The sequence below is a fragment of the Dama dama genome, chromosome 5 (assembly GCF_033118175.1).
Source record: "Dama dama isolate Ldn47 chromosome 5, ASM3311817v1, whole genome shotgun sequence".
Taxonomy (NCBI): Eukaryota; Metazoa; Chordata; class Mammalia; order Artiodactyla; family Cervidae; genus Dama; species Dama dama.
In genome coordinates, this window is record NC_083685.1 from 75,700,466 (window position 1) to 75,724,501 (window position 24,036).

Here is a 24,036-nt window from a genome sequence, read left to right on the forward strand (position 1 = left end):
TTGGGCTTTCCTTGTGGCTTAGCTGGTGAAGAATCTGCCTGTAATGTGCGTTTGATCCCTGGGTTGGGAAGATCCCTTGGGGAAGGGAAAGGCTACCCAACTCCAGTATTCTGGCCTGAAGAATTCCGTGGACTGTATAGTCCATGGGGTTGCAAAGAGTCAGACACGAATGAGCAACTTCACAGATAATACTAGCATTCTTGAACAAGTATAGAAACAACAGCAGGACCCTGTGGCAGCCAAGTATATGACGACTCCTATTCCTATCTTCTTCATGAGGTCTCCCTTTGAACCAAACAGATCCTTTAAAATAAAATAAATGAGACCTATTCAATGAGCAGATTCATGTAGTAACAAAAACACAGGCTTTAGAATCAGGCAGCCATAACTCAAACTCAGGTCAAGCTATTTATTTTTCTTTAGTTTCAGATTACATATTTGTAAAAATGAAGTGCATACCTCCTGCTTTCAGGCTTAGGAAGACTACATTAAAATAGATTGCCAGTTCCAGGCATTTAAGTGTATTTAAAGTAAAGATTATTTTCTTTGCTTCTACCTAGCATTATGACTTGTGTTTAGAAAGTGTCCTTAGAATTGAAGTTGTGGTAAGATTTTGCTCCTGGTACCCAGAAATTTTATCCTTGTTTCTTTTTGGGAGTCTGCCTCTTCTTTGACCTTGACTTAGCTGTGAATTCTATCCTACTCTCAGACCATATTAACATTGACAGGGTTGATTTTCACCCCTGGGGACTTGGGAGATCATGGAGAAAGTGGCAGAACACAGAAAGAAGGCTGCAACCATCACAACACCCTCCATGTGCACATGAGGAGGTAAAAGCTTCGGGTAGTGATCTTGGAGAGACAGTAGTGAGTGGTGGTTTGAAGCGAGATCTTAGTTCCCTGCCCAGGAATTGAACCTGGGTAGCCCGGATGAAAACCAGAAATCCTACCCACTAGATCATCAAGGCTAGAGGCTAGAAGCAAATTTTCCTTGGCTCTTGCCCCGTTGAAAAATGCATTTTTCAAGGACGCAAAAACTGTAAAAACAGGTACAAAGTTTATTATTAGAGACACACACAATTGGGAGAGCACACAGAGAAAGTTCGTTTAAATAAGGGAGAGCAAGGGTGTGGATGTCTTCTTAAGGAGGAGGAGCACACTAAGGAGGCAGTTAAATCATTTGTAGAAGGCAGCTCTGCATCTTTGTTTACCTTTGGTCAATTATCTTGCTTCCTTTTCCACACCTGACCTGCCCTAGGACCCTTCCCACAAGCATGTGCAACATTTTTCCAAGATGGATTCCAGCCCAGAGGCCTACTGGGGGGTCTAGGCATCACATATTATGGGACAGTGCCCCCTCCTTTTGACCCCTAAAGAGCCTTTCTGCAGTTGTGCAGTGTCTCCCTTGCCTCACCCCAAGGATGGCAGCTCTTGATCTTCTGCTCAACAGGGTTTAGTCCCTCTTTGTCCCTGCCATAGCCATTATCTTAAAGTGTCCACAGGGGACAAAGCCTGGCTACTTACCCTGTTTCTGTTGTTATTTCTTATATATAGTTAAGCATATAAATCAAATATATATTTTGATATGTTTCAAATATTTATATTTCAAATCAAATATATATATATATATATATATATATATATATATATATATGCTTTTCTCTCTTTCTGGAGAACTGGAGCTACTCTCTGGACTTCCGCGGTGATTCAGTGGTAAAGAATCGGCTGGCAACGCAGGAGACCCAGGTTCGATCCCCGGGTTGGGAGGAGCCCCTGGAGGAGGGCATGGCAATCCACTCCAGGACTCTCGCCTGAAGAATTCCAGGGACAGAGGAGCGTGGCGGGCTACAGTCCATAGGGTCGCACAGAGCTGGACACGACCGAAGCGACTGGGCGGCAGCAGCGGCAGCAGCAGGGGCTACCCTCTAGTTGAGATGTGCCGGTTTCTCAATTTGCAAAGTGCAGGCTCTAGGGCTCATGGGCTTCAGTAGTTCTGGCACATGGGCTTAGTAGTTGCAGCTCCCAGACACTGGAGCACAGGCTCAATAGTTGTGGTACATGGACTTAGTTAGTGTGCAGCACGTGGGATCTTCCCTGATGGGAGATTGAACCCCTGTCTCCTGCATTGGCAGGTGGATTCTTTATCGCTGAGCCACCAAAGAAGCCCTGTTATTTCTCTTTTGAAGTGCAAACAGAAGGCTGATTGTAAATATCTAGCCTCGATCCCACCTGCCTTCTTCCTCAGAAAATGTAAACAGGAGGCTAGTAGTAAATGCCTAGCCTTGCGTCTTTCTATCTCCTGCCTCAGTAGTAACCATCAACCTGGTTCTGTTTACCCAGCCATAATGTCCTGAACGTACTCCCTGGTGCCTCAATCCCATAGCACAAGCAAATTAAAAAAAAAAAAAAAAAGAGAGAGAAGTAGCAGTTATGTTAAAAATCTGCTTGTTGATTCCTTCCTAGTTCTCATGCCCTGATGGAAGGCCATGACATCAACAGCAGCCTAACCTGAAACTGACTTTCTCTTTAAGGTTGCTTGATTGTAGGGTTCAGAGAGTGAAATGCTTTGTACACTGTATAATATGAAAGAGATTAGGTTGGTGATGTCACAAGAGGTTTTCAACAGTGTCAGCAGAAGCTGTAGTGATGACTAAGGAAATTGATAAGTGGCACCATATAAAGGAGTTCCCCTGGATATGCATGTGGAGAGTATTAGTCACAGGTAGGAGATATTTTGGAGAAAGTAATGGCACCCCACTCCAGTACTCTTGCCTGGAAAAATCCCATGGACGGAGGAGCCTGGTAGGCTGCAGTCCATGGGGTCGCTAAGAGTTGGACACGACTGAGCGACTTCACTTCCACTTTTCACTTTCAAGCATTGGAGAAGGAAATGGCAACCCACTCCAGTGTTCTTGCCTGGAGAATCCCAGGGACGGGGGAGCCTGGTGGGCTGCCCTCTATGGGGTCGCACAGAGTCGGACACGACTGAAGCGCCTTAGCAGCAGCAGGAGACATTTACAACAAAAATGTTTCACTCTAGATTTTAGAATCCCAGGTATTAGCTCGCAAGGGTCAAGTAAAATCAGAAATAAATTAGAGCAAAACACCCAAGTGAGTTAGCCCCTTGGTGCACACTGGGATTGGTTTTGATTTATATGCTTACATATATGACCAGGAACATAAGGCAGATCTCCTCACCATTTCCAGGACCAAAGAAGGGTTCGTAGAGCTGGGCCCAACCAGACTGCAGGAAGTGAGACCTGGAGAACTGCCATCACCTTGGAGACACCCAGCCTCCAGCAGGCCCTGGCGTCACGGGAGACTGTCGCCTAGCCAATCAGAGGTTCATCGAATGCCCCAGAAGAGGGAAAGGCAACCGGGAAGCAGTCGAAGAGCTCAAGCTCGGATTTACATTCCAAAGCAGTTCTAGGGCTGAAGAGTCTGCCGGGGCAGAAGGAAAGCCCTTTCCTTTCCAAAACAGCTTCGCGGGAGGAGAGTTCCCAGGAGGAGCCCGGAGCTCGCTTGGCGGCGCCACGCGGTCCCTCAGGAAACGGGGTCGAGACGACGGCCAGCGCCTCGTTTGAAGCCAGTACGCCCTCCTGACCCTCACCTGCAGCCTAAAGGCGAGGGACACGCCTTCGCTCCCGGATCTCGGGGCCGGGTCAATAAGCAGGACGGGGTAAATATTTCCAGGCGCTCGATTCCCTCAGTGGCTAAACATTTGTTCCGTGGGTGCCAGACGCTGACCTGGGCAGGTTACGTGGCTAATGTTCACCGTGACCTGAAGTCTGTGTTAACTCCTTGTTTTCTTCTCTACAAGGGGGCGCAGGAGGCGTCGAGAACGGCAGCGCCCCGCCCCGAGAGCAGCAGGATCCGCGCTCGGGCCCTCGACCCCAGCGGCCGCCCCCGGGGCCTTGAAGCCTGTCCCCGGGGCGCGGCAGGTGGGCGCGCGGCTGACCCCTGGGGGACCCCGCCCCGCCCCCTCAGGACCCCCGCCCCGCCCCTCAGGGCCCCGCCCCCTCTGCGCCCTCGCCCCACGCCCCGCCCCTCCCTTCGCGCCCCGCCCCGCCCCTCCCGAGACTCTGCCCCCTCCCCGCCCCGCCCCTCCCGGGACCCCCGCCCCCTTGGGACCCCGCCCCGGCCCGCCCCGCCCGGCGCCCCGCAGCGGCCGGGGGAGGAGCCGGGGCTGTGCGGGAGGAGTCGCAAGCGGCGGAGGCCGGGCGGGCTCGCGGCACAGCCATGGCGTTCGGTAGGAGTCACCGGGACCCGTACGCGAGCTCCCTGGGCCAGCTAATAGGTAAGGGGGGCCCCGCGCCCCGACTCCGTTCCCCGCCGCACGGGACCGCGTGGGTCCCGGCTCGAGGAGGTCCCCGCCTCCCCGCAACTTTCCCGGGCCCGCGCCGGCCGGTGCGGCGACACCCCTGTCCCGGCCCGTCTGTCTCGAAGCCCGGCTCCCTCTGTTCCCCAGCGCCTTCCAGGGCGGGTGGGCGTGGGAGCGGACAGGTGGCCCGGGGGGCGGGGGCGGCGGGCCTGGCCCTCCCCGGGGGTGCCACCCTCTGGGGCAGGGCGAACCTCTACGGGAGCGAGCCAAGGGTTGTGCCCGCTCTGCGAGGGGAAGGTTCCAGGAGGGTGAGTGCAGTGACCTCGCCGGCACAGGCAGGTGTCCAGACGCGTGCTCGCGGATTCCAGGCCGTTACAGCCCGAGCTCCTTTTTCGGGAGGAACAAAAAGGAGGGACATGCTGAGCACAGGAGCGAAGGAAGGGGAGGCCAGGCTCTCTCCTGGGGACAGCAGAGGCCTCTGCGGGCCACCGAGGGCCACGCAGGTGTCTCCCCGACTCCTTTGGCTCTCCCGTGGGCGCGCCCCCGGCGACGTACGCGGAAGCCGGAGCCGGGCCCGGGGCTGCTCGCCGACGCCGCTCCCTGTCCGCTTGGCTCCGTGCCTCCCTCGGGAATAGAGTGTGGCACCCGTGCCCGCAGGTGCCAATCAGAGCGTGATCATGTCGGCGAACTTAGTGGGACGAGGAAATCAGGAGAGCCTGGTAGTTATAACAAGGAAGCTCAGATATGGACAGTTTAGCCTGCAGTTTAGTTAACTGCTCTTTAAGGAACACGCCACCCAACCTGAAGCTTGGTTCCCACAACTTTATGAGATAGTGAGTGTAACTTCCATTGAGGAGGAAAGGCTTTCCAAACTGTTGCTGGCTTTTTCTCTGTCGGGTTTAAGATAAACCCTGACCAGAAATGGAGTCGGAATGTATCTTCATAGTTTGATTTATTCTTTGGTGGTATGCACGTTTACTGACCACCAACTGTATGCCTGGGCCTGAAGCAGGCACAGGCAAGACCTGGTCTCAGCCATCAAGGTTTGGGGAAGATGCATACATATATGGGGAAGTGATTCTAGTACAGTACCTTTGCGATAGAAGAGAAATGTAAAACACCCAAAACTTATGAAAAGGGAGAACTTAACTCTGTCATGGCTTTTGAAGGGTTAGTAGGAGATTTCTAGAAGATGGGAAGGTGGGAGGAAGGAGCCTGGGATGGGGAGCAAAGAAACTGGCTGAAAGACCGTTGTGAGTAAACACTAGGTTGGTAAGCTTTGTCCATCTTGAATGCCAAATGCAGATAGTGCTTCTCCTAGGTGGGGAGCAGTCTTGGCTTTGGAGTTCCACCAGCCAAACCTTTATCCTCTTCTTAATCCTTTTAATTAATGTTTGCTCCTTTCCCTGTTGGTCCTCATGTTTTCATGCTCAGGAATATTCTCCTTTCCTTGTAGGAAAGATGTTAAGATCACTCAGGTTGAGTGTTCTATGATCCTCTTTGCAGGTGGCATTCTGTATTCTTAAGGAGGCTGTCTGGACAGGGAAAAACTATTTGATTGTTTAATGATGGGGTTCCAGGTACGGGAACCTTCAAGTATGTCTGGTGCAGCACTGGTTAATACAGGTGCTGACAAGTACACAGTTTCAGTAGATCTCTCTTTTTCTCAACACCACTCAGCCAAGGAGAATAAATGACTTTTAAAAAAGCCAACAAAAACAATCTAGATTTGATGCTAGTTCTACCTTGTTCTGACTGTGTGGCCTTGGGTAGTTTCCTTAACCTTCTTGAACTTCTGTGTCATCATCTCTGACAGTGGGTTAAATGAAGTTGCCTAAGATAAAATACTTAGCAGTATGCACTTCACCTTGTGGGTGTCTGTCCTCTGAAAGACAGGCAGGCAGATGGAGATTTAGGTGGGCTGGTCTGGCCCTGCAGCCTTTATTAATAGGTCATTTATTACTGTGGCAACAGCAGCACTCTGAACCTGGATCTTGACTGATTCTTGAATTGCTGGGAATTGCTCAAAAAAAAAAACTCTCCCCCTTTTGGTGATATAAACTTAATGCTGCTTGCTAGGAAACCCCAAGCAGATTGTTTCTGGAAAACCAGACATGTTTGGGGCTTCTCTGGTACATTAGACAGTAAAGGATCTGCCTGCAATGCAGGAGACCCAGGTTCAATCCCTGGGTTGGGAATATCCCTTGGAGAAAGGAATGGCAGCCCACTCCAGTATTCTTGCCTGGAGAATTGCACGGACAGAGGAGCCTGGTGGGGGTCACAAAAAGTCAGACGTGACTGAGTGACAAACACTTTCACCTTTTTTTGAGACATGTTTTATTCTGTTGTAGCTCAGACTTAACATAACTTTTTCTTTGCAGAGAAGGCTACGTTTGCTGGAGTGCAGACAGAAGACTGGGGCCAGTTCATGCACATCTGTGACATAATTAACACCACCCACGATGGGTGAGTTCAGTGTGGTTCATGTGTTTGTCTCTCATAAGAAGCGTCAGAACTATAGTGTGTTTTCTCCTGCAAACTCGAGTTTTCTCTTGCAGACTTTTTCTTGTTGAAATAGTGTTTCCATCACCTTTTAAGCACCCACTGCCTTTTGAAGACATGTCAGGTTGAAATATTAGGACAGCTGGTTTTTTCAGCATGTGGAGTATCTGAGAATCCATTATAGTTTTTCTCTTTGCCTTTTCCTTAATAATTTAAAATTTTGTCTCTGTGAGGCTCAAATCCCTTGTTCTTTAAGGAGAAGGGGAGATATTCTTTCCTTCATTAGGAATTCTTCTTGCTGTGATTGCCAATATTTTATGTTACTGTAGCTGAAAAATATTATGAAGAAGCTAGTGGACTCCTGGTGGTGAACTGTCTCTGAGCAGTTGTCATTATCAACCAGGAAATAATCTAACAGTTGTTTTCCTCTGCCTGTCACAAGACAATTTTTTCTGCTGAATGCCAATTCATCCATGTTTATGCTGAGTTCTTAAACAATATGATATCTTTTGTTACACTTCTTAAACTTTAAGCAGTTGAAATTTAAACAAATGCATTAAGGCTATTTTGTGACTTACTCTGAATTACAACTTGTTGTAAGGGATACGGTTCTCTTGATTTTCCTGTACATTTAAAGTAATCATGAACAGCTAAAGAGATTACCTTAGTTTATGTTGATGAATGCAGAGTTTCAAATAATAGCAAGGAGACATAAGAAAGCCTTCCTCAGTGATCAATGCAAAGAAATAGAGGAAAACAATAGAATGGGAAAGACTAGAGATCTCTTCAAGAAAATTAGAGATAAAAAGGGAACTTTTCATGCAAAGATGGACACAATAAAGGACAGAAATGGTATGGACCTAACTGAAACAGAAGATATTAAGGAGAGGTGGCAAGAATACACAGAAGAACTATACAAAAAAATCTTCATGACTCAGATAATCACAATGGTGTGATCACTCACCTAGAACCAGATATCCTGGAATGTGAAGTCAAGTGGACCTTAGGAAGAACCACTGCGAACAAAACTAGTGGAGGTGATGGCATTCCAGTTGAGCTATTTCAAATCCTAAAAGATGATGCTATGAAAGTGCTGCACTCAATATGCCAGCAAATTTGGAAAACTCAGTAGTGGCCACAGGACTGGAAAAGGTCAGTTTTTATTCCAATCCCAAAGCAAGGCAATGTCAAAGAATGTTCAAACTACCACACAATTGCACTCATCTCATACGCTAGCAAAGTAATGCTCAAAATTCTCCAAGCCAGGCTTCAACAATACGTGAACGGTGAACTTCCAAATGTTCAAGCTGCATTTAGGAAAGGCAGAGGAACCAGAGATAAAATTACCAACATCAAAAAAGCAAGAGAGTTCCAGAAAAACATCTACTTCTGCTTTATTGACTAAGCCAAAAGCTTTTGACTGTGTGGATCACAATAAACTGTGGAAAATTCTGAAAGAGATGGAAATACCAGACCACCTGACCTGCCTCCTGAGAAATCTGGATGCAGGTCAAAAAGCAACAGTTAGAACTGGACATGTAACAACAGACTGGTTCCAGATAGGGAAAGGAGTACATCAAGGCTGTATACTGTCATCATGCTTATTTAACTTATATGTAGAGTACATCATGTGAAATGCCAGGCTAGATGAAGCACAAGCTGGAATCAAGATTGCTGGGAGAAATATCAATAACTTCAGATACACAGATGACACCACCCTTATGGCAGAAGATGAAGAGGCAGAGAGAGCCTCTTGATGAAAGTGACAGCGGAGAGTGGAAAAGTTGGCTTAAAACTTTTCAAAAAGTTCAGAAAACTAACCTTCTATCTAAAACTAAAACTTAACATTCATGCCCTCCTGTCCCATCACTTCATGGCAAATAGATTAACAGTGGAAACAGTGAAAGATTTTATTTTTTCTGGGCTCCAGAATCACCACAGATGGTGATCGCAGCCATGAAATTAAAAGTTGCTTGATCTTTGGAAGAAAAGCTATGACCAACCTCGACAGCATATTAAAAAGCAGAGACATTACTTTGCCAACAAAGGCCTGTCTAGTTAAAGCTATAGTTTTTCCAGTAGTCATGTATGGATGTGAGAGTTGGACTATAAAGAGATCTGAGCGCTGAAGAATTGATGCTTTTGAACTGTGGTGTTCGGGAAGACTCTTGAGAGTCCCTTGGGCTGCAAAGAGATCCAGCCAGTCCATCCTAAAGGAAATCAGTCCTGAATATTCACTGGAAGGACTGATGCTGAAGCTGAAACTCCAATACTTTGGCCCCCTAATGCTAGGAACTGACTCATTGGAAAAGACCCTCCCTGATGCTGGGAAAGATTGAAGGCCGGAGGAGAAGGGGATGACAGAGGATGAGATGGTTGGATGGCATCACCGACTTGATGCACATGAGTTTGAGTGAGCTCTGGGAGTTGGTGATGGACGGGGAAGTCTGGCGAGCTGCATTCCAGGGGGGTCGCAAAGAGTCGGACACGACTGATTGACTGAACTGAACTGATGTTGATGAGGAAAGCATTACACTTACTTGTTGACTCTAATAATGGAAAGTGCTTAAAGTACTAACTAGTGCTTTAAAGTATTTATAGTGGTTTCTCTATAATCTTATTTACTGTATTTGGTTCCTCTGAACATTTTCTTCAGTTATAACACTGACTTCTTCATTGATAGTGCAAAAAGGGGACCTCAGTGTAAAATTGTTCTACTTATTTTTTTCTTTTTTATTTACGTTTATTTCTTTAGCCATGTCAGGTCTTAGTTGTGGCATGTGGGATCTAGTCCCCTGACCAGGGATCAAACCTGGGTCCCTGCTTTGGGAGCTCACAGTCTTAGCCCCTGGACTACCAGGGAATTCCCCCAATATTTTTCTTTTAAAACAGTATCTTTATTCTTTTAAACTCTTCCAAGAGTTTAGTCTTAGATTTTATATATGATTTTTTTTAGAAATATATCTATTATAATAGTTACAATTGTATGTAAGTATCCACGATGTTATATAATTACATTGTGATATAATAGAAATTCTACCCATGCAAACATAACACAATTAGAAGGTAATATGCAAAAAGGATTTGTATCTTTTTTAAGTTTTGAAGTGTAATTGGCAAATACTGTATGAGTTTAAAGTGTACAGCAAATGACTTGACTTACATATATTACAAAGCAATTTCCAATAAGTTAGCATCACAGTTACACCTCATACAATTACAGAAACAATGTCTTCCCTCATGATGAAAACTTTTAGGATCTACTGTCCTAATAGTTGTCAAATATATCATATAGCAGTATTAACTATAGTCATCATGTTGTACATTACATTCGCATTACTTACTTAATGCGAAAACTGGTCATCTTGAAGTGAATTTGGACTGTCTACTTATACGTAGTTCTTCCTTTTGTAACATGAAGTTGTAGCTTATCAATTAGTCCTAGTTAATCCTAACTCCTCCTCCTATATCCCACTGCCTGTAGGGTGCTTGGCGCTTCCCAGGTGGTGCTAATGGTAAAGAATTTGCCTGCCCATGCAGGAGACGCAAGAGATGCGATTTTGATCCCTGAGTCAGGAAGATCCCCTAGAGAAGGAGATGGCATGTGGGGTGCCATTCCAGTATTCTTGCCTAAATAATCCCATGGACAGAGGAGCCTGGCGGGCTACAGTTCATGGAGTCGTAAAGAGTTGGACACAGCTTAGCGATGGAACAAAAGCAATAGGGTGCCTAGGAAATAACTAATAATAAACTTAGGTCACATTTTTGGAAATTCATTTCATGTAAGGTGGTTCTGTGCGTTGACATAGGGAGGGCTGTGGGTGTGAGTACATTTCACATGTAGTGCTTTCTAGGTAATGGTCATCTGAATACTTTATTTGGTTCACACGAGGAGGTAGGTGGTATTGTCTGCCTAGATGTGTGAGGGGACGGGTGTAACAAGTTCAGTCATCTGCCCAGTGTCAGGCAGCAGAGCCCAGACCTTGGGTGTCTCCTCCGCCGCTCCTCTTTCCACGCTGCTCAGTGCTTTTCAGAGACGGACTTGCTTTCTGCACTGCCTACATTGATGATTTTACTGTGTTTATTGTCGTAGGCCAAAAGATGCAGTAAAAGCTTTGAAGAAAAGGATTTCCAAAAACTACAATCACAAAGAAATCCAACTCACCTTGTCAGTAAGTACTTTAAATGGAGACTAAGAGTGCCCAAGTTACAGTCACAATTCTAATTTTGGGTCTAAAGGATACAAATACTCTGGGATAATAGGTTAGCAAAAAGTTATGTACAGTATGGATTAAAATGATTCATTTACTGAGAATTACAGAATTATGGGAGTTTTGTTGATTGTAGGAGCATTTAATTTGGTGGAAAGTGAGTGTTCCTGGAAAATCATTATTTTCCTGGTTAGGAGATGAGAACTGGTAATGAACAACTTGGAGGAACTGAGCTGATCAAGAAGTCTGTGTATGTGTCACAAGTGGGGAGAACTGAAGCTTGAAAAACGCCCGCCTGTTAGCTCCCCGCCTCGCTTGCACACCTCTGGAATTCTGAGGCGCTGCAGCTCTCTAGGGTCCAGCCAAGTTCTGCTGCCTGAAATAATTTGAGTTAAGTTCTTTGTTGATAGAAACAGCTCTGTGACCGTGTTTCTTGATGTGGGTGTGGCCATTTACCTGACGTGTTCCCATTTCCCCCCAACCCTGGCTGTGTGCCCCCTGCAGTGGCCGGGGGAGTGGCCGGTCTCACTTCGGTTGGTATGTTTGCAGACCCTGCCTGCTGCCTGAGAGTGAGCTGTGTGCTTGCTGGTGTCTTCTGGGTGCCTTTGCTGATCTCATCCTGGCCCCATGCCATGCCAGGCTGTGGTGCTCCTCTGCCAGCATCGGACTGCCCTTAGGAGGGCTGGGCATGGCTGTCTAGAGGGCTGTGGAGAAGGGCTGAGCTTTGCCCCCCTTTTCTAGCTTCAGGGGAAAAAGAACTTAGCACATCTTGCTTACTTGGAGAAGAAATGAAGCCTTAATGATACTGTCACTGAAGAAACCCTACAAGTTAGGGTCAGAATACAGTTTTAGAGGGATTTTCTCCTCCACCTTTTTGGACCTCTCCCCTCTCCTTCATCATGGTCGCCTCCTCAGGGAGCTCACGGAGTGGAGGGAATGGAGAGAGGATAAGGCGCTCGGGGGAAGCAGGAGAATGGTGGGCTGGTGATGGAAATACACCTTTGCCTGGTACTTTCCCTGGTAGCTTGGCTGGTAAAGAATCTGCCTGCAATGCAGGAAACGCCGGTTTGATTTCCGGGTCAGAAAGATCTGCTGGAGAAGGGGTAGGCCACCCACTCCAGTCTTCTTGGGCATCCCTGGTGGCGCAGACAGTAAAGAATCTGCCTGCAATGTGGGAGACCTGGGTTCAGTCCCGTTGTTGGGAAGATCCCTTGGGGAAGGGAAAGGCTGCCCCCTCCAGGATTCTGGCCTGGAGAATCCCATGGACTGAGGAGCCTGGCAGACTACGGTCAGTTGGGTCACAAAGAGTTGGACACGACTGAGTAACATTCACTTTGGCTGATGCTCTCAACAACCCTGTGAAGAAGTTGTATTGTTGACTCCACTTCTCAGATGAAGAAACTGATGCTTGGTGAGGTTAAGCGATGTTTTTTATTTTTTTCCTCTAAGTTTTAAGTAGCACAGGCAAGATTTCAGTTCAGGTCTCAGATTCTAAATCCCATGCCCTTGCCCCTTGCCACCTTGCTTCTCTGGACAAATCACGCCCCTTGAAAGTACAGTCACTGTGTTTCATTTCTGTCTTCAACTTCTTTGTGGTGGAAGATCTAGGGTATCAGGTGTTGACTGACTGAGTGTCCTTCAGCCCCCACCCCTTTCTCCTAGCATCCAGGAAGGACTTAGGGAATGATTGTGATTTGGGGTAGAAAGGTATACAGCTGTGCCCTGAAATGGAGGACATCCCAGGACTGCTGAAGGTTAGGAGAATTGACTGAGGAACCTAAGGGCAGAAGGTGACTTTACGCTGCTTTCCGAATTTCAGCATGCGGCGTTTCACCTTCTGACAGCTGTGGATTCTGTGTGATGCCTTTGTCTCTCTGTGTTGCAGCCAGCTTCCCCCCCCTTTCTGCGGTGGCTTCTCGTCCCTGGTCCGTCACTTCCTCCGTCCTGGTTCCTTCCCTCCGGGGACGAATCAGGACTCTGTTCCCCAGTGTTGTGTCTCGTGTCCCCATCGCTCTTTGAGGCCCCATGCTTTCTCCCCTGCAGGTCATCTGACCGCTCAGGCCTTGCTCACAGCTCGCTGCCTATTCCCTGTTCCACCTCTGGTAACTATTTCGTCCTCGCCTCCCGATTTCCATACCAGCATGTGAGAGCAAGTGAGTCTGAGACCCGTGCCAGAGTAGGGATGACAGTCACAGGTTGGGAGCCAGAAGAGCTCCTCACCTCAGGGGCAGAGTTCATTAAGCTTCCTGCTTCTTGGGCTTATTTGACTTGGCCTTTGATTCTTGATAGCTTCATGCAGCTTTCCCTGAGTTCTTTATTTAATGGCCCAGGCACCCTACCTCATACTCACTCACTGCACTGGAGTGGTGTGTTAATGCTTCAGAACAGACTTTAATATAAACTTAAGCCACACTTAATTATGAGAGAAACTAGTCACAGAAAGAAATATCCAGTGTCTGTCAAAGGCAAGTATTTGTTTACCAATAAACTCTTTAACAATGGATCCTCATATATTACATTTCCACTTGATCACGGTGAAGTGATGAGAGCCTGTCAAAGGCGATTATAAATGTCCTTTGTATTATCTGTCATTTAGGTTCTCTATGGACTTGTTAGCCTTGATTATGTCTTTGCTGGGATCTGACTAGACTCTGATTTCCTAACAGTTGGTGGTGTAGTTTTGTCAAGAAGCCTGTTGTTTTGTCTTATTTTAAAAACCATTTAGTTACCAGGCTTTATAACTCTTCCTATCAAGAGATGGGAATACCAGACCACCTTACCTGCCTCCAGAGAAATCTGTATGCAGCTCAAGAAGCAACAGTTAGAACTGGACATGGAACAACAGACTGGTTCCAAATCGGGAAAGGAGTACATCAAGGCTGTATGTTGTCACCCTGCTTATTTAACTTAGATGCAGAGTACATCATGAGAAACGCTGGGCAGGATGAAGCACAGGCTGGAATCAAGATTACTGGGAGAAACATCAATAACCTCAGATATGCAGATGACACCACCCTTATGGCAGAAAGCAAAGAGGAACTAAAAAGCCTCTTGATGAAAGTGAAAGAGGAGAGTGAAAAAGCTGGCGTAAAACTCCACATTTAAAAAAATGAAGATCATGGCATCACTTCATGACAAATAGATGGGGAAACAATGGAAACAGTGACAGACTTTATTTTCTTGATCTCCAAAATCACTGCAGATGGTGACTGCACCCATGAAATTAAAAGATGTTTGCTCCTTGAAAGAAAAGCTGTGACCAACCTAGACAGCAAAAAAGCAGAAATACTACTTTACCGACAAAGGTCTGTCTAGTCAAAGCTATGGTTTTTCCAGTAGTCATGTGTGGATGTGAGAGTTGGACTGTACAGAAAGCTGAGTGCCGAAGAATTGATGCTTTTGAACTGTGGTGTTGGAGATGACTCTTGAGGGTCCCTTGGACTGCAAGGAGATCAAACCAGTCAATCCTAAGGAAATCAGTTCTGAATATTCATTGAAAGGACTGATGCTGAAGCTGAAACTCCAACACTTTGGCCACTTGATGCACAGAACTGACTCATTTGAAAAGACCCTGGTGCTGGGACAGGTTGAAGGCAGGAGGAGAAGGGGACGACAGAGGATGAGGTGGTTGGATAGCATCACCAACTCGATGGATATGAGTTTGAGCAAGCTCCGGGAGTTGGTGATGGACAGGGAAACCTGGCATGCTGCAGTCCGTGGGGTCGCAGAGAGTCAGAGACAACTGAGCGACTGAACTGAACTGATAACTCGAGTCAGAGACAACTGAGCGACTGAACTGAACTGAACTGATAACTCTTTTTTTTTGTTTACATATATCCCATCCCTTTTGAACCTCCCTCCCGTCTCCCTCTCCATCCCTTCCCTCTAGGTGGATACAGAGCCCCTGTTTGAGTTTCCTGAGCCACACAGCAAATTCCCATTGGCTATCTATTTACATATGATAGTATAAGTTTCCATATTATTGTCCATACATCTCACCCTTTCCTCTCCTTTCCCCATGTCCTTAAGTCTGTTCTCTATGTCTGTTTCTCCATTGTTGCCCTGTAAATAAATTTTTCAGGGCCATTTTTCTAGATTCCATATATATGTGTTAGAATACTGTATTTTTCTTTCTGACTCACGTCACTCTGTATTATAGGTTCTAGGTTCATCCACCTCATTAGAGCTGACTCAAATGCATTCCTTTTTATGGCTGAGTAATATTCCATTGTGTATATATACCACAGCTTCTTTATCCATTCATCTGTTGATGGACATCTAGGTTGAACTGAACTGATAATTCTTAGCCAGAGTCTAGTCTTTACTTGGATGAGTCAGTTATGATAAGTCTCAGCAAGATACTATTATTGTGAAGAGGAAAGTGGTTGAATAGGTTCCTGGGAATCAGTTAATTAGTTGAAGCACCCCTTGGGTGGTGAGTTATGGGGACTTCAGACTTAGTGTAAAATGTCTTTATTCCTCTAGAAACTTACAAAATAAGCTCATCCCCTAAAGTGGCCTTAGCATGGTGTGGTTTTCAGGTCTGGATGACCCCAAAGCCTGGGTTACTATGCTTAGTTTAGAAATTTGCCATGAGAAATAAAACTACGACGGAGCTCTTTTTTTCTAGCCTTTTTGAAAGGACTACTTATCTCGGCTCATCAATATTTTCTTTCTTGATGGGAAATTATGCCTGTGAGCAGACGATCACAGTACTTAGCATTTATTAAGGTCCTGCTATGTGTCAGGCTGTCCATGTACATGACTTTTCACTTAAGCCTTACAGCAGGTCTCTGGAGGAAGGTAGGCTCATTTTGCAGTTGGTGATCCAGAGGCTTGGTCAGGATCAGTGATTTGCTCAAACAAGTGCAGAGGGGCAGCTGTGAGGCCTTGGATCAGCATCCTCTGCAGAATCTCAGTTGCTGCCTCCTTCTGGGTTCCTGGGTTCTCTCCTACACCTCAGATTATGGTTTCTTGGTTCATAGGTTATGTGTGCTCAGTCACTTAGTTGTGTCCAGCTCTTTGCAGCCCCCTGGACTGTATCCCACCAGGCTCCTGTCTCCATGGAGTTTTCCAGGCAAGAATACTGGACTGGGTTGCCATTTCCTCCTCTAGGGGAATCTTCCCAACCCAGGAATCGAACCCACATCTCTTGCGCCTGCTGCAGCTCTTGCACTGGCAGGCAAATTCACTACCACTGTGCCACCTGGGGAGCTCCATGTTCCTAGGTTATATGAACACATATAAATTGCACCAAAGTCCAATTCCAAGATGTGTAGAAACAAGGTATATGATTTTTCCAATTCACCACTGTAAGTTTACTTGCTTAGCTAAGTGGGCTGGGGTGTGAGAGGTACCGTGACATGAAGGAAGAGGTGATAGCATAGAAGTAATCGTTCCTGACACTCTAGATTCCAATGGGAAAACACAAAGGGCATGGTTTATGATCTCCAGATGTTAACATTCTCAGCATTTCATTCTGACTCTTTGATCTTTATAGGTAACTTCCTGGGAAGGTTACCCATTAACCTAAAATCTTGATGCTCCAACAATAAAAACTGGTTTGTGGAATATTTAGCATTTATTTTACTGTTATGGAAGATGAGACTTGGAGGCAAAGTATTTTGCCTCAGACTGCTTAACTGGTTATGTGAAGTTTTTCTATAAATTCCCATTGAACTAGAGGCACTTTTTCCTCTCAGCGTTTCACCTGATAAAAACTCATCATAATAGTGTATCAAGCAAAAAGTCATTTGTTATTCAACTTGTCTTTCTCTACACAAGTTGTATTAAAATAGATTCATCTTAATATGTTTTGGATTCTGATTTTATTTTCCTGTGGTTAAAGGCTCTCCCTATGTTTCACATGCTGCGTGTGCTCAGCTTCTGTATTTTATGGTTGCTTTCTTAGCATTGATGCCCTTAAAACTATAGCTTTCTTACCTTCTTCTTTTTGTATTGCCATTAAAGTGACAGAATACAGAGCATGGTGTAAAATCAATTTTCAGGACTCCTTTTCTGCAGAGATTATACCTGTCACATTATGGTCTTTGTGACCTCTGAGAAGGTGGAAGCACGGCCACTAGAGATTTCATTGTGTTTTTAGATCACTTTCAGAAATACGCTTTCTGCATGCAGTCCTTCAGTACCAGCTCATTCTTTCTTAGCCTGTCTTCTGTTCTTGTTGCTGTATTGAAAATCTCTTTTTTTTTTTCAAAATGACTGATGACTCCACTAATCAACAAACCTGAGTTTTTCTCACTCCATAGTCCTAACTGTTTGACACTCCATTGTCCTGAAACTCCTGCCCACTTTTGACTTTATGAGCCTTATGTTCTGTTTATTTCATGCCTCAGTTTCCGTTGGTTGCTCTTTGACTGCCTTTCTTGATCCCCCTTCCAGCCTCCCAGTTGAATCCCACTGTGCCTCCTCCTCTCTGCTCATCCTCGGCAGCCCCAGTTACTCGCTTTGGGCTTAAGCCTCTCCTGAACTGTATTTGTGCGTGTACAGCTCTCAGCAAGAAGTCTCCACTTGAATGTCTCTGTCCTTTTGTCTTAGTCATCTTAGCTGCTCTAACAAGGTACCATCAGCTGGGTGGCTTAAGCAACAGACTTTTCTATTTCTCCCAGTCCTTGAGGCTATGAAGTCCAAGGTCAGGTCCAGTGTCTGAGGAGGGCCTGCCCTCTGGCTTGTCGATGGCTGTTTTCTCGTAGCCTCATGTGGCCAAGGAGAGATCAATCTCTTATCCCTCCTGTCTAAGAAAGGCAGGAGGAGAAGGGGACGGCAGAGGATGAGATGGTTGGATGGCATCACTGACTCAATGAACAGGAGTTTGAGCAAACTCTGGGAGATTGTGAAGGACAGGGAATCCTGGCATGCTGCAGTCCATGGGGTCACAAAGAGTCAGACAGGACTGAGCAACTGAAGAGCAACAATCTCATTCATGAAGACTCCAGCCTCATGACCTAATTTCCTCCAAATACTATCATGTTAGGGATTAGGAGGTTCACCATAGGAATTTGGGAAGGACACAGACATTCAGTCTGCAGCACTTATAAACTCAACATATGTAAGTTTCAACCCATCATTTTGACCTTAGGCCAGTCACACTATCCCATCCACTTCCAGATTTCCATCCAAAGTGGTATCAATCTCATGCAGAGTGACAGTCATTTAACTTTCAGCCTTTCCCTATCAACAAATACCTGCTTGTTGGAAGTCCTTCCTTCATAATTCTCACGTCTTCCCCTTCCTTAGACCCTCATCACCCTCATTTAGGCCTGTCTGCATCAGGCTCTACCAGGGGGTCCTTGCTGGATCTCCCCGTCATTTCAGAGTCTTTGCCCTCCAGTTGCGTTTGTGGGGTGCTGCACCAGCCTTCTCTCAAGTTCAGGATGGAGGTGTGATGGGGACAAGCTAAGGACTCTCCAGTGGCTTCCTGGTGCTTTCTCAATAATGTCCAGATTCTTTACATTGCCGCACAGCTTTCTGCACAGTCTGGCTGAAGCCCCTCCAGACTCTATCCATACAGTTCCCCAGGGTCTCCAGTTTGCCAGTATAAAGAAGCCTCTCCAAACCAGAAAACTTCTTTTCCTTTTCACAGCTCATACACTTTGTAACCTGTACATATATTTTTTTTACGATTTACCTGTCTAGACTATTGCTTTATATGCATTTATCCTTTTCTTGACCATTTTTCAAAGGCCAGCTTAGGACCACCTTTTCCCAAAAGTCTTAAACACCTGGCTGTAAATGGTCACATCTGCCTGTAAAGGTCTGTAGCTGGAGTAACCATGTGAGTTTTCATCCAGGCAAGGACGTTTTTGGAACTGAAAGGAGATGATGTCATTAACAAAGCTGGGGCAATAGGAACTCACCGGGACTTCCCTGGAAACACTAGGACAGATGTCACCTTGTCTAGAGCCAACATGCTTTGTTTGCACCTCCGCCCTGGCCCTTGACATTACCATCTCCCATTGTTATCATTTCTCTTATAATTGTGTCCTGGCTCCCCAGCAAGACTGGCTGTCTGCTAAGCAATTACATTATGCCTTACATTTCCTCAGATTCCCAGAACCGAACATTTTGCCATATATTTTAGTAGATAACCAAATTTTGTTTATTAATTAGAGTGCTGGTGGAAATCATTACTTAGCAATTTTTATCTCATATTTTGGGGGTGGTTTTGCCAAAGAGATAAAATGTTTGAATTTTCTCTTTAGCTTATTGACATGTGCATGCAGAACTGTGGTCCGAGTTTCCAGTCTCTGATTGTGAAGAAGGAATTTGTTAAAGATAGTCTAGTTAAGCTGCTGAATCCCAGATACACCTTGCCGATAGACACTCAGAATAGAATTTTGAATTTCATTAAGGTAAGTCTGTTATATACCTTGTGGGATGGTGAATGTCTAAGATTAGAGGTTAGTTTCCTAACTCCCAGTTGGTTCAGTGATCCTTTATAAGCCTGGGATTGAGCCTCAGAATGTTTTTATTATTCTGTTTTCCATGTAATAATTTCTTGGCATTGGACACGGGCCTTTTTCTGAAGAATTTATAGTCTTTTCCATACTTGTCTCTCAGTTTCTGTTTTATCCATGTCAGATAGAAGACATAGTGATGTATACATTTATTTTGCAGATGTGGAAACTATGTTCTGGGGTCAATAACTCATTGCCTGCAGAGTTATTTGGCAAAAGATCTACTGATGCTGTTTTAGTCTATTAATTTTAGATTTAGTATACCAAAAAACAATCAATAGTATCTATTCTAGAGTTTCATTAAATCCTTGAGGCATGGCAGTCTGATGATTAAAAATATTTTACATTATTCTAATCTCTAAAAATGGACATTTTGGACTTTCCTGATGATCCAGTGGTTAAGATAACGTGCTTCCAGCTCCTTCACTGCCGAGGGCGTGGGTTCAATCCCTGGTTGGGGAGCTAGGATCCCATGTGCTGTGTGACACAGCCAAAAACAAGTAACTGCCCCCCCCCCCCAAAAACCTGCAAAAAATGTACACTTTGTGTATGACATTCAAAAGTAGCTTTCTGAGTGAGCTTCATAATTAATTATCAGGCTCTGATTTTTTGGTCAAAACTTTCAGAGTTGTGTTTTGTTTTGCTGCTCCTTTCTCTCTGAAACTTTCTGTCTCTTGAATTCAGACGTGGTCGCAGGGTTTCCCAGGAGGTGTGGATGTCAGTGAAGTGAAAGACGTGTACCTGGACCTCCTTAAGAAAGGGGTTCAGTTTCCTTCATCAGATGCAGAGACTGAAACAGCCAGACAAGAGGTAGGAGGCCCTTTTTTGACCTGTGTAGATAAAGACAGTGAAGGGCTTGGGTCTTTTTTCATTCAAACGAACGACTCTAGCTCCACCTAGCTTAAGCCGAAAGATGAATCTGTGATTTCATAGAATAACCAGGCCACAAGAAGGCTGGTGTTAGCTGCATCTTTGGAACAACAGAGAACCAAGATTCAAATGCCTCATTACTTGTCTGCTCCCCTTTGACAATCAGCCCATTATTCTCTCATTGTAGACCAGTTTTCCCCACGGGGTAGACAGCACGCCGGGCCTATGTGCCTGCTAAGTCACCGCAGTCTGACTGCGCAGGGCTCCCCGGGTGGCGCTAATGGTAGACAACACAGCTCCTACATTTTCATGTTGCAGCCTTAACTTTTTCAGATTCAAAGCTCACAATTGCAGAGAAAGGACTCACTGAAACAACGGGTCAGTTTTCCATTTCTGCACAAGTTAACTGAGGTCTTGGCAGCATGTGATGGCTCCATATAGAAATCATTTAGGTGGAGCAGAGTAGGGGCAGTTTCAGAAGAAAAGACTGTGCTACACCGGCAAGGGTCTCTGTTAGGAGTCATGTAATGAATTTGTTTATTAATACTCTGCCCGTACAAGAGTCTCTTGATGTTCACAGGTATTCATTCTCAAGTCTGTAAATAACGCTCCAGGTTTTGAGCTTGTAACACTTTGAGAGACTGATTATAAGTCAACTCTTGGCTTCCTGTAATTTCCATAATGTAAAAACAGTAGCTCTTCCCTTCTGTAGGTTGGTAAGTCCTGCCTTGGTAGGAAAAGCATTCATGTGTACACCAGAGTCTGACCTTTGTGAAGGCTTTGTCCTGAGGGCTGACTCTCCCTGGTGAGTGAGTCATCTGAACGGAAAGACGGGTGTGCAGTGGCCAAGTTAATTCCAATAATAACATTTCCACGTTTCATAGATGGCACTGAATCCACCACCATCTGTTCCTTCTGCACCAGCTCTTCCTTCTGTGGTTCCCAAGATCTCCACTATTACACTGGTCCCAGAACAGGTAACAATAGCAATGATTGTATTTACTGATGACTTTTTCTAAGTTCTAAGCACTTTATATACAGTTTGTTTTTTCTTAGCAATGTTATCATAAGGTGGAGGTACCTTTTAGCCTCATTTTACAGAGAAGGGGACTAAAGTGTGTGTGTATGATGGTTCATCTCTAAATGGAATTAATCCCATGAATTCTGCCTGATTCTGAAAGCCTGAACTTTAACAGTCGTGCTATCTAGTGGCTTACGTGGCTTTGTGGAGGCTTGGCTGTGCATGGAGTTTATATAAGCAACTGATCCTGTTGCTCCTGATAAGACTGCCCATATGCCATTTCAGACAGCTCAGTGAATGGTAGTCTTATTACTGATATTAATTGTGCCAATCGAATTTCATTTACTGCTTTGTCTATTATCTTTTTATCAAAGGTTTAGACAAGCAATTATTAAATGAAGCTCATTTCTGTCCTGCTATAAGAGAACTATCATTTAAGACTTTGTAGGGACTTCCCTGGTGATCCAGTGGTTAAGAATCTGACTTCCAACGCAGGGGACGCAGGCTCCACCCCTGCTTGGAGAGCTGAGATGACACCTGCCACAGGGCAGTTAGGCCCGTACGCCACAGGAAAGCCCCAGTGTGGCCAAAGGTTAAAAAAGAAGACCTCAAATTATTATTATTTGGTATTATATAGTAGTCTATGTGATTAATTCCTCTTGGAATTTAATCCAGGAAGAAAAAAAAAAAAAGTTTCTCTATTGATTCTTCCTTCTTTAATACCATGGGACTATAAAACGTTCATTTTTTTCCTCCTCCATTGGTTCCAGGAAATCCAGACTCACATTTGCCATTTTGTCCAGGTTCCTGATATAGTCATCTTCTTTTTTCTCCATGTTGGTTCTAATTTGACTTTTCCCCTTCAACTTTCCTAGCGCATGTTTTTAAATGTAGTACAAGCTCTCTCAAGACCTTTTAGAAGGTGACAGATTATACACCTGTGAAATAATTATATGTACATTTATATAAATTCGAAAGCACTAGATTTTACAGAAGTGTTTTCTTTGCGAGCAGGAAGCAGAGTTATTCTGCACCTCACTTACTGGTTATTGTGTTGCCGTCTGCAGATTGGAAAACTGCACAGTGAATTGGATATGGTGAAAATGAATGTGAGAGTGATGTCTGCCATACTGATGGAGAATATTCCTGGTTCTGAGAACCATGAAGACATAGAGCTTCTGCAGGTGAAGTATGATTTCAGGGACAATCGGTTACAGTGCCTCTTATTCTCTAAACTTAGAGCCTGTGAGATGGAGGACACCCTCACATTGACTAGTCCATCCCCCTCCCGTCTTTCCTTGATTTTTTAAACTTAACAGGAAGATGGACGGATGACTTTTATCAGAAATGCAGTAGTAAGTTAGATGTGGTATTTACCCTCTTGCAATAAATAATTTAACATCGTTAATCATTGATGGCCTTGCCATATACAATTTCTGTTAGTCTGTAATTGTTTTAAATGTGTAATGTTGCCTCTGTATCTATCTATTCAACAAACATAATGAGTAACTACAGTGTGGTAAAGGATATAGAAATGAGGAGGCTGTCTCTAGTCCTTAAGGGACTTGGGACTAGTAAGCAAGATTGCTTTGTAAAATGAAGTGTTATAGTATTGCTGCTCTAATAGGAATGTATTTATCATACTGTAGGTTCCAAAGTGGGGGGCATGGAGAAAGGGGAGGGTTTCTGGAAAGGTTCAGGGAGAGGCACTGCTGAGGCTGGGACTGAGCGAGTGGACGGTGCGTGTGGACATGCATGAGCGTGTGAAGGACCTCCAGCAGTTCCGACTGCGGTGGGGACCCTCCCAGGCCCTTTTCTGTGTCTCTGCATCCAGACCGTTTCTTCCCTCTGATAGGTTTGTTCTAATTATCTATTTTAACACACACTTCTAACATAATTTTTTAAGCAGAGGAAAAAAAAAATCAGTTTCTAAATCTTTTTCTTCCCAAAAAAGTTAAGAAACTTGTCATAGTTTTGCTTTTCTCCGATTCCCACTCCCCAAGTCTCATGTTGTTGTTATCTTTCCTTTAAGTCCTTTGATTGTTAGCAAGTGAAATTTTTCTTGATTATCGCTTGCTTGGGAAACAGTAATGGTAAAAATGCCCTTTTTCGACATTACCACTTATATTTAACTGCTATTTCCTTAAATTGCTACTAGTGGTAAACCTTGAGGGTTTTCATGTCCAAAGATGTCTTTTGGCTGCTGTGTTAAGGTCTCCCAGTTTTCTCTAAAAATAGTTACTATCCTTAGACAGATAAAAGGGGTTAATACAGAATTCTAGATACAGAGTTATTTTCCTTAAGTACTTCTAAGGTATTGCTTGCTTCATTATTCTTGTACCCAGTGGTGCTATTGAGAAGTATGGTATTGTGAATTCTTGCACCTTTGTTTTATAATCTGTTTACTCTGGTTGTATTTGTGACTTCTCTCTAATGCCTCCGAAATTTCACTATACTGTGTACGGGGGTGTGTGTGCATGTATGTGCATATGTGTATTTCCCTTAACTTTAACCTGCTTAGCACTTGAGAGGCCTTTTGCACTGTCAGCTTATGTTTATTTTAGTTCTGGGGAATTCTCAGCTCTTACTTCAGATATTTCTTTTCTAGTATTCTTTCTTTTCTCTTTGTATGGA

The 24,036-nt window shown here is 44.8% G+C and overlaps 1 protein-coding gene across 4 annotated transcripts in view; it reads left to right on the plus strand.

Moving 5' to 3' along the window:
* The first annotated feature begins 4,156 nt into the window (after positions 1-4,156).
* Positions 4,157-24,036, plus strand: part of TOM1L1 (target of myb1 like 1 membrane trafficking protein) — a 61,733-nt gene continuing 41,853 nt past the window's right edge. For all 4 annotated transcript variants that reach the window (XR_009692913.1, XR_009692914.1, XM_061142566.1 and 1 more), the window contains exons 1-7: positions 4,157-4,297; positions 6,703-6,787; positions 10,917-10,995; positions 19,257-19,406; positions 20,196-20,321; positions 21,266-21,358; positions 22,470-22,586. Coding sequence is in view for 2 of the 4 variants with exons in the window: in XM_061142566.1 (XP_060998549.1) it covers positions 4,240-4,297; positions 6,703-6,787; positions 10,917-10,995; positions 19,257-19,406; positions 20,196-20,321; positions 21,266-21,358; positions 22,470-22,586 (708 nt within the window). In the remaining 2 variants the exon portion in view is untranslated. The remainder of the gene's footprint in view (positions 4,298-6,702; positions 6,788-10,916; positions 10,996-19,256; positions 19,407-20,195; positions 20,322-21,265; positions 21,359-22,469; positions 22,587-24,036) is intronic.